Source organism: Zophobas morio, unplaced genomic scaffold (assembly GCF_036711695.1).
Source record: "Zophobas morio isolate AGI-343-1 ecotype UQ-CSIRO unplaced genomic scaffold, CSIRO_AGI_Zmor_V1 ptg000005l, whole genome shotgun sequence".
Taxonomy (NCBI): domain Eukaryota; kingdom Metazoa; phylum Arthropoda; class Insecta; order Coleoptera; family Tenebrionidae; genus Zophobas; species Zophobas morio.
The window spans coordinates 6,192,183-6,207,302 of record NW_026972110.1 but is presented as its reverse complement, the minus strand read 5'-3'; the positions used below and the strand labels follow the sequence as shown (position 1 = coordinate 6,207,302).

General features: G+C 31.3%; 1 protein-coding gene across 2 annotated transcripts; it reads left to right on the top strand.

Moving 5' to 3' along the window:
- Nucleotides 1-1,579: 1,579 nt before the first annotated feature.
- Nucleotides 1,580-13,148, top strand: LOC135122500 (inter-alpha-trypsin inhibitor heavy chain H4-like). Of its 2 annotated transcripts, XM_064046719.1 has the most exons (15): nucleotides 1,580-1,658; nucleotides 1,897-2,123; nucleotides 2,182-2,421; nucleotides 3,518-3,721; nucleotides 3,770-4,033; nucleotides 4,106-4,393; nucleotides 4,456-4,695; nucleotides 4,747-5,038; nucleotides 5,094-5,384; nucleotides 6,292-6,342; nucleotides 11,441-11,467; nucleotides 12,260-12,334; nucleotides 12,389-12,451; nucleotides 12,736-12,901; nucleotides 12,960-13,148. In XM_064046719.1, the coding sequence occupies exons 2-15, from the start codon at nucleotides 1,998-2,000 to the stop codon at nucleotides 12,985-12,987; spliced, it is 2,355 nt and encodes a 784-aa protein (XP_063902789.1). In that variant the 5' UTR covers nucleotides 1,580-1,658; nucleotides 1,897-1,997; the 3' UTR covers nucleotides 12,988-13,148. The 2 variants fall into 2 exon arrangements, with proteins under 2 accessions (XP_063902789.1, XP_063902790.1); XM_064046720.1 differs by lacking the exon at nucleotides 1,580-1,658 and having other exon boundaries at nucleotides 1,871-2,123.
- The last annotated feature ends 1,972 nt before the right edge of the window (nucleotides 13,149-15,120 follow it).

The following is a 15,120-nucleotide window of genomic DNA, read 5'->3' as shown; positions in this document are numbered from 1 at the left end:
TTTGACAGTTTATAGATTGTTCACATATTGTTATAATTGTACAGTTCCGTGGGCATAACAGGGCTTGCCCTCTGCCCTTTATCTTTTATTAATAATAATAAAAATAATAATTAATAATAAACCGTGTTAGAAGTAGAAAAATAATTTTCGAGTTTTTTTTGTACAGGTTTTGTAAAAAAATCTTTCATTTGCTCAAGCCTATTTCTCAAACATTTTTTTTTTTTGGAAGTTCCTAACATTTCTTATAAACACACTAGTTGTAAACATCACTAATTACGTAAGACCCACTTCTGTGCATTAATTGCTAGCAATGGGAACAGTGAGTAACGGTAGTGGGTAAAACCAGCAGTTTTCGTTCGTAGAATTTGTATACGCAAAAATAACTTATGTTTGTTAATTATCTCACCGCTGCAATCCCTCAGTTGAAGTAAGGTGTGTTTTACGGCGAGTAGCGGGGACGCTTTGATCTGGTCCACAAGGTCGCAGCCAGTGCGTTGCTAGGAGTGTTTACAGCTAATAAAAAAAAACTACTTCTATATTACTATATTACTTCAAATAATAATACTCGATGCCCTTTTTAGTTTTTCAACCACAGGACCACAGATTTGTGATCTTGAAATGTTATATTATGTTGAAATAGTCCAAAAGAAAAATATATTTGTAATCAAACTATCGCCGCGACAGCACTGGTTCTAGCGTATGAGATACAATTCCGCGCGTTGGTTATTACTAGACCATTTCCTAATTAAAGTAATCAAGTCAGCTTATTCCAACTGTTTTGAGTGATGCCTTACTCTTCCAACGACATGTACAACTTGTTAGTGACATGTTGTACCAGTCCTTTATATAACAGAATTGTCGAGTTTTAAAATTTTTTTCTAAGAGTCAATAAAATGTATGCTATAATATAATTAGTGGGTTGTTACTAGAAAATTTTATAACTAGCAGTAATTTGAGTAAATGTTCATTTCGTGCAGTACTTATGTATTTTGTCAAAGTTTTACTATTAAAATTAAATTTAATTATGGTTATCTAAAAGTAAATTAGTCTGATGAATAAGCCTAAATGCTACAGCAACATAACATCACTAATTTAAATCCCTAAGAGAGGATTTTTTTTTGTAAATTTGGGGTTGCTTTTTCTCATTGGTTTCAATTGCCAGAATGGGGTATGTAAGTATGTCTTATTCTGTAGGTATACAAGACTTCATCCATTGCTTTTCAATTAGTTTTCATGAGTACTGAAATATATTAAATAAATGGATCGCTAGCTCTTAGATTATTATTAGAGTTTTCTTTAGTTATATTCAATGAACTCAACCTTGGAACATCAGTAGAACCTGTTCTTTTACTTGTTTACGCAGCATGTGAACGACCACTTCTACGGAATTATAGTCCGGCCAAGGAGGTTTCGTTCTTAAAAAAAGATAATTTATAATTTACTAGCTTTTGCCCGCGGCTTCGCACGCATTAAATTCGGAGTAAAACAATTCCCCTTTCCCTATACCGTGAAGATAATTGACAAAAAATTGTTATTGTGGGTTATCCATAAGAGATAGACATATATCATCGCGGAGTTTTCTGTAGACCTTTTCAAGGTGTACAATACTTAGTACATTATTTTGATAAATCTCGTAGGGTTCAGCCTGCGTTTGCAATGTAAGCGGAAAAAATGTAATTATTTACATCACATTAGAAACCTCAAAAATAACAGTATTTCTCTACTATATAATGGATGTTATTATACATATAAACCTTCCTCTTGAATCACTCTATCTATTAAAAAAACCGCATCAACATCTGTTGCGTAGTTTTAAAGATCTAAGCATACATAGGGACAGACAGAGGAAAGCGACTTTGTTTTATAGTATGTAGTGATGTTTGGTTTTCTCCGTAGGCATGTGTTTCTTGAGTGGGGAAAAACGGCAACTATATATATGGTAACACGATTTTAAGAACTTTCAAATTACTAAACACGAATCACAAAAATAACATAACATGTATACACCAATAATATTTTTTCTACTGTTATGTAAAACAGTATATTCTATTCCAACTGACAGCAGCAGTTTAGTGGTGTCAACTACGGAACCTGCAAAAGAAAAACCTGCAGAATTTTCAAATGTAAGTATTAAGTAGAAATATTAACAATAATTCAGAAATTATGTTGAAATTTGTATAGGACCTTCAAGTTAGTCCTCAAATATATTCTATGCAAATTATCGCTAATGTGAGTAACCGTTTTGCAAGAACACTTATCACTAGTAGAGTACGAAATTTGAAGAAACAAGCACAACAAACCACTTTTTCAGTCATTCTTCCCGAAAATGCGTTTATTTCGGAATTTGAGATGGAAATCGATGAAAAAGTATACAAAGCTTACGTCAAAGAAAAAGGAGAAGCTAAAAAGATATACGAACAGGTAAAAAAATGTTGTTTTATTATTTATGTAATATTATCATAACATAGCGAATTAATTAAAATATCTTTAACAGAACGAATTATTTAGGAAGGGGGATATGTTCTAGAAAAATCTTAAAAGTGTTAATTTTTGCATTTATTATTTCTTAAAAAATTGTTATCTTTAGTTTGAGGTAAACATAATAATTCTTATTATATTAACTCATTGGCTTTTGATAAATCTTAAATTCTAATAAAATTACAATAAATAAAAACAAACATATTTTGCAGAGATCGTACATTATCTGCATAATATTAACGTGGCTGGCAAAACAAGTCGACACAAATTTAAATATAGAAAAAAAGATAAATATAATTCGATCACATTTGTTCCATTACATAAAGAAAAACATTTGCTGATCGACAATAACGCATAAAATTATTTTTCTGGAAATGTATCGAAATAATGTTATAATATCATTTTCTACTTCGAGTTCATAACCGAATGTTAAAGGCCCCAAATTGAGTGTTTTAAGAGAACTGGTATAATTTATTTTTTCAAGATTAAAAAATGATATTTTTAATAAAAATTAAATTTTACCATGATATGTACCTACACATTAATCGTACCATTGGATGTGTTTTGGGCACTTAGATAAGTGCCAGGTATTGATTGTCACAATATTTTGCTGAAAATTACTTTCACTGCTTCCCTAACTGTACCTGTGGAGCTCTGGAGCACCCGGACAAGTTTAGATTTAGACACTGCTGGGCTCCGGGTGCTCTTTTGGGTCATTTCCCGTTTTTTTTGTGTTAATAATAATTTATTATTGTGAAAATTTAACCTTCATTTGTTACAGTCTGACATTTGTCGTAGCAACTATAACAATATTCCCCAAAATAAATAAAAAAACAATTTTTATATTAAAATGGAAAAAAAAGGTGTGGAGTAGAAAAATAATTATAAAATACACGTTCCATAAGATATTTTACAGGACTCATCCCTTAGAATTTTGGGCTTTGTATTCTAAAATAACGTCGTATGAAACTTGTTTTTTTAACATGCTGTTATTGTTAAGATGTCTATTTAACATTAACTCATTAGAGTTTCTTGATAGGCCGTAATGAGTGGACAAAGTGCAGCCCACGTTGAACTGAGTGCAAGAGATTCCAAAACATTTACAGTCTCAGTAAATATAGAACCCGAAAGTAAAACAATATTTAGACTGCTCTATGAAGAACTTCTTGAACGACAAGTAGGACAATACGAACTCGTTATTAACATTCATCCAGGACAAATTGTTAAGGATCTGGGAGTTCAGGTATTAACAGAAACATGTGAAAATAAATGTTGATTAAATTAATTCAAGGTTAATATCGATGAGAGCAGACCGTTAACTTTTGTAAAAACACCATCTTTAAGAACAGGAAATGAAATAAGCAAAAATGATGACAAACTAGACCCATCTGCAAACATATATTTTACTGATAAATATTCTGCCGTCGTGCAATTTAATCCAGACATAAATCGACAAAAACAGTTTGCTGAAAATCTTGGGGGTAATACAGAAAATGGATTGGCTGGTCAGTTTGTAGTTCAGTACGACGTAGAAAGGGATCCTCAAGGAGGCGAGGTATAAGAATTGTTAATTCAATGGATTGCTGAATTTATGTGAGTTTAAAATAAAACAAGATTTTTTTCTTAGGTTTTAGTGAAAGATGGATATTTTGTGCATTTTTTCGCTCCTTCTGAATTGGAACCTCTGCCCAAGCATATCGTGTTTGTTTTGGATCACAGTGGCAGTATGAGTGGAAGGAAATTGGATCAGCTCATTGAAGCCATGCAAAATATTTTATCGGAACTTAACGCTAAAGACTTATTCAATATCGTCAGATTCTATGACGATGCTTCAGTTTGGGATCCTGTAGAAAATAAATTTAAGACAGTTGAATTAAGTTCACCAAAATATGGAGAACTTGAACCATTCCTGAGAGTAAGTAAAAAACTATTATTTTTAAAAATATGAAATCTTTGAGTTACATTACTGTATTTTAGGAAGCCAATTTACCTCAACCAGCAGAAGCTACTGAGGAGAACATTAAAAAAGCAAAAGATATTGTGACCGACAAGTCATTATTAGGTAACACTAACATAATTGCGGGTTTAGAAGTAGGTGTATTTTTAACCAAAAGGACCCAGGAAAATAAATCGAAAAAATACGAGCCCATGATTATATTTTTAACGGATGGTTTACCAAATGTGGGAATCGGTTCTACAGATGAAATTACTAACATAGTAAGTAAAAAATACAACTATATTTAAAGCACTGAAAGCGAGCTATTTTAGGTGACAAAACTTAACACAGGTGAAAAACGTGCAGCAATTTTTTCCCTTTCATTTGGTCTCGGCGCTGAAAAAACCTTTTTAAAAAAATTATCTTCAAAAAATCTGGGATTTTCTAGACACATATACGAAGCAGCAGATGCTTCTTTACAATTACAAGATTTTTACCGTTTGATTTCATCACCTTTAATGAGTAATATTACCTTTAAATATGTAGATGGAGCTTCAGAAGTCACAAAAACCCATTACCCAATTCTTTTCAAAGGTTCAGAAATAGTCGTGGCAGGCCGAACTGGTTTGTTTCAGTAAAATGCTCAGTAATTTTTGTGTATATGTAGTTTTCTTTACAGGATCAAACGTAGATTTTCTGCCTCGTGTTATAGGAATTTGTACTATTGGACCTGTCATTTTTAATACTACTCGTACTGAACCGGTTACTTCTTTAGAAAGACTTTGGGCATATTTAACTGTATCGCAGATGTTAACACAAAGGGAAACCGCAGAAAATAAAACAGAATTGACGAAGAAGGCACTTGATTTAGCCTTAAAATATTCATTTGTAACGGACGTTACTTCTCTGGTCGTGGTTAAACCTAATCAAACTGATTCAGTCGACGCTGAAGTGGTAGCACCAACACCAGGTACTTATTAACTATTCACTTTAAATAATGCGTCAAATATTACTGATGCTATTTTACATAAACCTCGCCGCAGACGGCCTTGAGTTAATTAACCGTATTGCTGGCGTCCGACGTAAGTAACTCATTTTCTTGTGGTGATAGACTATGAAAAATTTGGTATGTTCTTAAGAGCCTTTTTTGCGAGTTTTCTTTCAAAACTGTTGCGTTTTAAATGGGCAACTGAAAATATATACTTTTACCATAATTATGAAAGAAAGTCACTAGTTTAAACCAAACTAGAAACATTAGTGTAATGTGCATGTACTGTTTATTCAAAAATTAAAAAAGCATCACCTGTTGAATTAAGTTGGTATCAAATAAAACTCCTCTAGAGCTTATTTTTATATTGGCAAATTGATCGTGCAAAAAACTTCAAATTTGAAATTTCATGACAAAAATGTTAAAATAAAATAACAAAAAACAACGTGTTTTGAATGAAAATCATAATCATCCGGACCTCAATTTTTTTAACAGCACAAAAAATCTCCCTAGACAATGTTGTCGGTTGAGTTTTCGTACTATGTTGCCGGTTAAGTCGTTTTTTAATTTTTGAACAGATAATATGTATATTTTTATTGTTTTTATTTTTCCACAAATGGCAAACATCAGGTTTTCGCATGAAATTACAAAAGATCAGTAAAGACGTCTTCATTTTAGTTAAAAATACTAAATTGTAATACTTTTATATTATATTATTATTGTTTATAAACTAACAAATATTTTCGTTTAATGACTTTAGAATTCAGACGGTTTTATGTGTGTTTTCATATAAGTTTTTTACGACATTTGGCATTTTTTTTCTTTACGAGTAAATGCATTTGACAGTTTATGTGTTTAGTTATTTTATTAATTATTTAATTCTTTGCAGCTTCAATAGCTGGTGGAGCTCAGTTTTCTTCAGGACAGCATGTTTTGTTTGGTAAGTACATTTTAACTTTAATAGAGCGCCTAGTAAACTAAATCTCGTCTGTAATAAATAATCGCTGACAGGTGTGCACAGATTATAAGTTTAAGTTCATGAAAAGAAATATTGGTTAGTAGCGTTTTATTATGTATACCATATTTCACACCTGTACACCCAACAATAATTAGTCCAGTAGTGTTCGAGACTATACCTATATCTAATATTTAAAACTAAAAGACGACTGATAAGTAGACGCAGACAAAAGACTAACATTTTCGTATTTTACAGGCTGTCAAAATACCTCATTTAGCTTACGCTAGCGAAGTATCAGTATGATCGAAAAAAGTCATCTAGTAGGACATGATAATTATTTTTAAAATCGTGATGTTGGCATTGTTTTAATCGTAAATGTCCAAATGAGCAAGGAACGCGTTGGTGTTGCCAACACCATTATTTTAAAAATAAATTTCGTGGCCTACTAGAGCAGTTTTTTTAGATCCTATGATCTAAATTCAGTGTATTTCCAAAATTTCAAGAAGATTACAGATTCATCTCAATTTTTACAGTAATACTTTAATTAATGCATTAGTTTCTTTGGAGTATTTTCTGTATCATAGCGTAGTTTTAAAAAAGATGTAACGTTTTGGAAATTAATAATAAAAAAAATATCTGAACTTTTATATTGTACTGTAATCTCGGAGCCAGTATTTTACCAAAGTTTCTAAGGATTTCTTTGATATTAATTATTTATGAAGTCTATTTTAAAACCGCATTAGGTAACCTCTTATCCAAAACTGTTGATTGTTGACTGAAATCTTTTTCTAGTACAAGGCAGCAAGTTCACATATAAATATGTATACACAAACATTAACAGATAAGTTTCAAAAATTTGTATAATCTAACTTTATAATATTTTATCACACGTGATCACAACTTTTTGAACTTGTAATATTGAATTTTTACGTTCCGGGTGTAAACTGGCATTGTTGTCCATCTTCTGTCCCTGTTCACCATGTGTTGAAAATTTTATTAAACAAATAATTCCTAAAAATAAAGATTTGACTGTTATGCAATTTTAGATCTATTTTAAGAATGCCATTTAGATGGAGAAATACTAACCAAATTTGTTTCATCCTCTACATCAAATATTTGATAACTTCATTTAAAAATTTTGCTAAGTAAATCCCGTTTATAATACGCAAATGCCTGTCTGTTTGCCGTCTGTTCGGATTTTTATTAGATAGATAATCTCGGAAACTGGAGCGATTGTTGTCAAATTTTATATGTGTACTAGCTGACCCGGCCACGCGTTGCTGTGGCTAAAGTTTGTGTTATATTACATTATAGTAAACAATCTAAGAGGAACAATAAGAGAACATCAGTCACGGAGTCCACTATGCTTTTTCACACAGATGGTATTTGTAAAAAAATATGGTGATCTCCTTATTTGACTTTCTACTACTATAACCCTTTAGTACAATGAAATTATTTACGAACAAAGACGAAAATGTTGATGTTGGTATACAAATTCACTGGATTGAGATTTGAAGGGGAAGTACGTTGAACACAATATTTCGTTCACTACAAAATAAATTTAATTAATTTTATAGCGTCAACAACACGTGGTAATTATGCTGTTAAAATGTAGCTTATATGACACCTTCGTAGATTTACCATAGCAGCGCCATCTATTGATTACTTACTCAACCCAGTCGAAAGGTATCGACATCTGTTAGAATCATTTGGAGTTAACAGATAATTGTGACTGTCAAATAATAACAGACACGTTCACTACAAAATAAATTTAATTAATTTTATAGCGTCAACAACACGTGGTAATTATGCTGTTAAAATGTAGCTTATATGACACGTTCGTAGATTTACCATAGCAGCGCCATCTATTGATTACTTACTCAACCCAGTCGAAAGGTATCGACATCTGTTAGAATCATTTGGAGTTAACAGATAATTGTGACTGTCAAATAATAGCAGACAAATAATTAGCAATAAATTAAAATTGCGACTGTAATTTGAGATTTAAACTATCCTATCTCTCAAGTTGGATCGAACTGCACATGGTGTGCGAATTTTATTATAATCGGTTAAAGTGGTTTAGGAGTCCATTGAGGACAAACATTGTGACACGAGATTTATATATATTAAGATTAGTAATATCGCGTAGATGTTAAACTCTAGCCAAAATTTGGCTAATTCTCCCCATCAACAATGAGATGACGTTATCTCCAAAATTTGCAAGGGTAAATGTTATTTAAATTTTATAAATTAAGATAAGCATATGAATCCGTGTTTAGTTTTTACCCGAGACATCCAGATTTTTGGCAAAAATATCGACATTGTATAACAATTGCAAAACCGAATGCTCTGAAATCTCACAAACACTTATCGTAAGCATGGTAAATCGTTAATCAAAATTTTTTCTTTTATGCCCCTGCAAAAAGGTGATGACGTCATTTTACAATTTTGAAGAATAAATGTTATTTAAATTTTATAGAATTATATACTCTTGCATGTGTCATTTATGAATCCGTGTCGAGTTTTCCCCAGACATCCAGATTTTTGGAGAAAAAATCAATATCATGCAGGGTGCTTCAGAGTACTACTGCATGATTTTAATGGCGAATTACGAATGCTGTGAAATCTAACAAATGTTTTAAGGAGGTATGCTAAATCGTCTTCTTACAATTTGCCGAATTTTCTTCAAATTTGAGTGTTTTTGGGAAAAAACTGAGCGTGGTTAATTAATTAATCAGTCCTCTCTTCTGCGTTGAGAAAATTTCATTTTCTTTTAACCGCTGATCTTGTTAATCTGCACATGCTAATAGTTGAATTCTTTCGAAGTGTAAACATAAACAGTTGAAGTTAAGCATGTATTGAGAAACTTTTCGCTTTGTTATCTGCGTTCAATATATTTCCTATTGTCCATGCTTGTATGGACCGTGTTTCATTGGAATTTGCACCTGCACAACACAGGGGTTGCGGGGGTGTTAATTACGCGACTACTTTTTGTTTTATAAGGGTTATCACAAAACGAAATTCGCAAAATCAAATTTTATAATTTTTTAAAGAAGCGTGATTGGTCGGACTCTACTTCAAGGGCTAGGGAAGTTAGGTCGAAATCACTTTCGACCAATTTTTACTTCCCAAGCGTAAGCTTTTATATTTTCTCGATGTCTCATGACCCCTAGATTACAAAAACATAGGTGTCCCGTTTCCGTCTGTTTGTCCGCCGTCTATGTACTACTGAACCGATTGTTGTCAATTTTATTTGTGTGTTATGAATAATATGTAAAATTTTGTTTAATCGTCCCCACCAACAATGTGATGACGTCACCTCAAAATTGTACGTAGTAAATGGGTTTTACATTGTATTAAATAACATAGCCTTACATGTGTAGTTTATGAATCCGTGTTGAGTTTTTACCGAGATTTGCAAATGTATAACAACATTTTGCATTTTAATTTTGAATCTGCAAATTCGAATGATTTGAAATTTTGCAGACGTTTTAATGTAGACGCAAGCACGGTAAATTTTCAATCAAAATACGTTTGTGTATCCTCTCCAAAAAACTAATGGCACCACCTCAAAATTTTGCGAATAAATCTTACCTAAAATGTACAAAATATGATGAATATATACAGGGTGTTTCTTTTATTTGATACAACCCCTGTAACTTTTTTATTCTTGAAGATAAACCCGTAGTTCTTTAACCAAATTTGTATCATTCTCAAAGATTTATATGATGGTAAGCACACATTTTTATTATCACTGGCGGTAGAACCGGAAATGACGTCAACTTATTTTTTTTTAATGGAACACTAGGTATATTTTTTCATAAATGGAAAGATTGATTTTTTCACTACAAAAAATCACAAGCAACCAATATTCTAAAATCAATAATAAAAAAGTTATTTAGTAAAATATCTCCAAAATTTTCCGTTTATTTCAAAATCTAGTTGCTTGAAAAACAATTGAAAAAATGTTCTCATCACTAGATCTTTTAAAATGATACAAATTTGCTCAAAGAACTACAGATTTATCTTTAAAAATTAAAAAATTACAGGGGTTGTATCAAATAAAAGAAACACCCGGTACTTGTGATTTATTATTCCATTAATATTTTTTAGAATTGCTAATACAGGCTGACTCAAAAAATTTAATGAATGAGCCAATTTATTTTATTTATTAAATCAGGAACTGCAAAACCGAATGCTTTGGAATCTTACAGATGTTTTAAAGTTATCGTAGCATAGTAAATTTTTAATTAAAATATATCTGTTTATACCCCTCCAAAAAATTGATGATGTCATCTCAAAATCTTGCCGAATAAATCCCATCGAAAATGTGCAAAACAAGAGGATATGTGGTTTATCATTACATTTGTATTTTTAGAATTGCTGACCCAAAAAAATTATTGAATGAGTTAGTTTATTTTATTTATTAAATCAGGAACGGCTCACTCCATTTTCCAGAAAATTTGGGAATACAATACTGTTATTATTGTTATTATACTGCACCTATCTAAACTGATATACATTTTGCAAAAGTGTTCATCATAAAGCTTTGTGAAGTCATCAACAAGGAAAAACTCATTTGAAATATACGTCTAGCACGCTTCTTTACATTTACTTTAACATTACATACATATATTTATTACAACTTATAGGGATTCTCATAAACAAATAAAATTGGTAAAATCAATTTGTATAATTTTTCGAAAAAGCTGGATATATTTTATTGTACTCTAGTGGGGAGGAAAATTCAGTTGAAATAATAGTACACCAATTGATTGTGTTTCAGAGGCGATGGAAGTTCTATCTGTAAAATTTTAGACCAATGTAATTCATAACCAAACAAGAATAACAAACGATTAAACATTAATTCCGAACTGGCGGCACAAAGGTTCTAGAGTTTTTTGTATCTCTTGAAATTTAAAATATTAATAAATAATAATTACAGTACAGCACATTTAAGGCGTAGAACGAATTTTTAAAGTTCGGTTCATATGCGTTGAAACCTTAAATCGTAATCAATAATTAAAATTTAACTTTTTGGCTAAATGTATGTGAATGTTTAGATCATCTTTGTTTTCAGATTATGCCCATCCGATTGCTCTTTCTGGTAAGTATAACATTTGAAATTATATTGTTTAGTTTGCATCTAGCATAATCTTCTCAATACGTGGATATTGTCGTAAAGACGTGAAGTAGATAGAACTGAGTGATGGAATATTGTTGCTACATATTTGTGCAATGAGTATCTAATGGCTTAAAAAAATAAACTTCGTGCAATGTAAATTTATATTGCTACTATAATATTATAAATTAACACTTTCTTTACCTCAAAGCTAATGACGTAGCCGCAGATTGACTCTTTAAGGATTGTACGCTTGATTTTGAGAATGCTTTGTTGAAACAACACCTACTAATACCATATATGTAATAAAATTCTCATTAAGATTTGTAATTTTTTGATTATGATTCGAAAAATGAAAATATGGAAGATTCCAAAAAAATAAAGTAGTTACAATAATTATTTTAGTTCTATATTACATATGCCAGAAAACTCGTGTTGTATCTCCCTAGTACTTTCCTTGTTTCCACTAAGTAATAAATTTACTAAGTTTTTTTGGTAGTTCACTTATTGCTAAATGCCAGATTTAATTTTAATTGTTCTATTCAGTTTCGGAGTATTAAAAACAATTTTAAAAACATGATAATTATTATCAATATATGTTGTAGAAAATTTACGCCACAATCGCAGTTTTGCCTACGTAACATTAAAGAATTAATTACATGTTTTGGAACCAAACAAATACCTATTGAGGAATCCACAAATATTTTTAAGTTTTTCCACAAATTACTTGAAATAGTTACAATTTATATTGTTTTTTTTTTTATATATGTTTTATAGAACCAATTGCTCCACCCCCAGCATTCTATCCATCTACTACCACTGTACTGTCAACATATGCAACGACAGAACAACGTAAGTATCTTCTGCACAGTTTATTGTCTATTTCTGATTTAAATATTACTTTAGCAAGCATTCCGCAATGGCTTCAGGATTTGAAAAATCATAATGAAAGTATCACAACACCTCAAGGTAATCTACTACTCCTATTAAACTGCTAACATAAAATTAATATTTGTAGCGTATATGTTTTTGCATTGTACTGTCGTACGACATGCATATATTTTATTTTTTATATTAAAGGTTTTTCACCACGAAACCGTAACGAAAATAGCAAACATTACATATAAATATAATTACTGATAAAACTTTTCATAAAAAATGCACGTTTGATAGGTATTCGGTTTTTTGTCATTTAGTATATAGTGGAAAAATGCATACTATCAGATTAACAGTAACTTGTTTGTTAATTTTAGGTTCATTTAAACTGGGTCGTGGTGGTGATGTAACAATTCGACCCAACTGTCCAAAAACTCCGAACAACAGTACTGGTGTATGTACAATTATTTACGATTGTCCTCAAGTGTTTTCATTGTTAACGGATGTCAACATTTATCTACAATATTTCTGTCCACTGAATGAGTAAGAAGAAATACCTACTGATTTTTTAAAAGAACCGTTTTTAAAGTAAATATTTTAGGTATGCCGGCGTGTGTTGTCCCGTCTAATAGCAATCAGCCTATAATCAGTTACTAGGTATGTATTTAAATTAAGAAATAAGTGCATATAACTAGTAGAACATGAATGTGAAAATTTTCAACGCAATTACAGTTGGACTCCGTTTGTAAAATGTAAAAAAAAGTATAAACAAATAAATTGTGGCAATTTTTATTTTTTTTCTTTTGATTTTAAATTTGTTATGTACAATGTTTAGATTAGTTACTTTTCTAGTGTAAGGGTACCTGTATAGATTAGTGCCTAATAGATGCATTCGCATTCGTGCTAGCGTGTGCAGCTCACTTAAGTGTATCTTTCCCTGCGATTAAAAAAATAGTTTAAAAAACCACCCCCTTCAGAAGTGTGCATGTTACGCTACTGACTGACAGTCCGTTGTTAGATTCTGATGGCTCACCATGTTGAACTTAAAATGATCCATCTCTACTTGTTTATAAATAACATACTCCTATTACTTAACTACTTACATGATTACGATTCTACAAAAACCGATACAACCGCAGCTCTAAGCGAGCATTTCTTCTTGAACTCTTCTCCAGCAGTGCTAGTATTTTCATTGTAAAAAGTATGAATAGAGCTTAATTGTAATTTTTTAATTATTACACACTTCTTTGGAGTGCAAAATCGGCCTTTTTCAAATAATTATTCGACATCATAATTCAACATAATAAAAAATATTGAGAAAAACAAAATAAAAAAAATCTTTCTGGCACTGCATCTACCAGTGTTTAAATTTGTGATAACGTGATAATGATAATTGATATTTTGATAACATGTAAACTCAGGACTACAGAAACCTATGCCAATGGAGTGATGTCCCTAAATTATTTTAAAGATTTTTGGACGTATGACAGAGCATACACCGTCATAATGAAAAATTAAATCTTGTCAAGCAGACAGCAAAGTTTCTTCTAACACGTTCAAATATTTTTCTATGTTGACCGTTCCATCAATTAAGTGTAGGTTTCATGCATACGTTTTGCAGATACTGAACTCTAGACCGTAAATAGTTCTGGAAACTTAACGAAGTTTTAAGTAATTTGGATGATATTTTTCGTTTTTATATCTAATTACCAGAGAACGGCGAAGCCGTTTTAATTCATAGCCGTGCACATAGTTTTCGCAGTGTGCTCAAGGTCTAGCGCTCGCCCGAGATTTTCCTCCGTAAAACGTGTTCTTTTGAGGGTTAATTTAGAAAATGAACGCTCCACGTCACAACTGGTTATGGAAGAGTAATTAAAAAATGCGAGCAAATTCTCAAATGAATTTTGTTCCAATGTTTGACCCTGTCATGCCGTCGCAAAATTGTGTTTAAACCGGGAGTGCTACTAAAAACAGATTTTACTTTCATTTTTAACTTTTCCCAAATTCACCTGGAAAACTGTTATATTGGGTCACAGTACTTTGAAGTTTTGATAAAGCGTCATGCAACTTTAAAGTTTCAGATTGTAAATAAACTATAGTTTTCGATTAATCTTGACAATTTTGTGCAATGTTAAATATTATATAAAAATAAAATAAAGTGCTGGTTCTATTAAAAATGAAATAAAAAAATCAAAATAATATTCGTAAAAATGAGAAGTAAACTAAAAAACCTCTACACAGACATATATAAATAAAAGAAACTAAAACGTTAAACACATTTTTCTTACTAATTTGCTGTTTTACAAATGAATACTGCGACACTTCCAAGCGCTTGATGTGCAAGGAGTACTCGACGCCTATGTACAGGTGCGTATTGCACCTGAAAAACAAGTGATAAGACTGCGATCCAAATGTAGTGTAGTCGGCCAACGAATTGATCGACACCGTGCCGCGCTGGTCATGTGTGGTGGTCTGCACAGTTCTTAAACCCACGGTCGCCGCTCTCTGCTATTTACTTTCTCTCTTGTATCACTCACAAAAATTTTATAAAGTTGCACTGGTCAGAGGTCCAATTCTTCTATTCTTTAGTCCAGTTGAATTTGTTTGTCTTTTACTTTGTTGTTTAATAGTGCTTATTGTTGTTAGTACTGTTTCTCTGTAGTCTTTACATTAAAATATTATGTTGAATTTTTTAAAATGTTCAAATAAGCAATCATTCATAAATAATACTTACTAAATGTTTTAAATACTAATTATTGAAC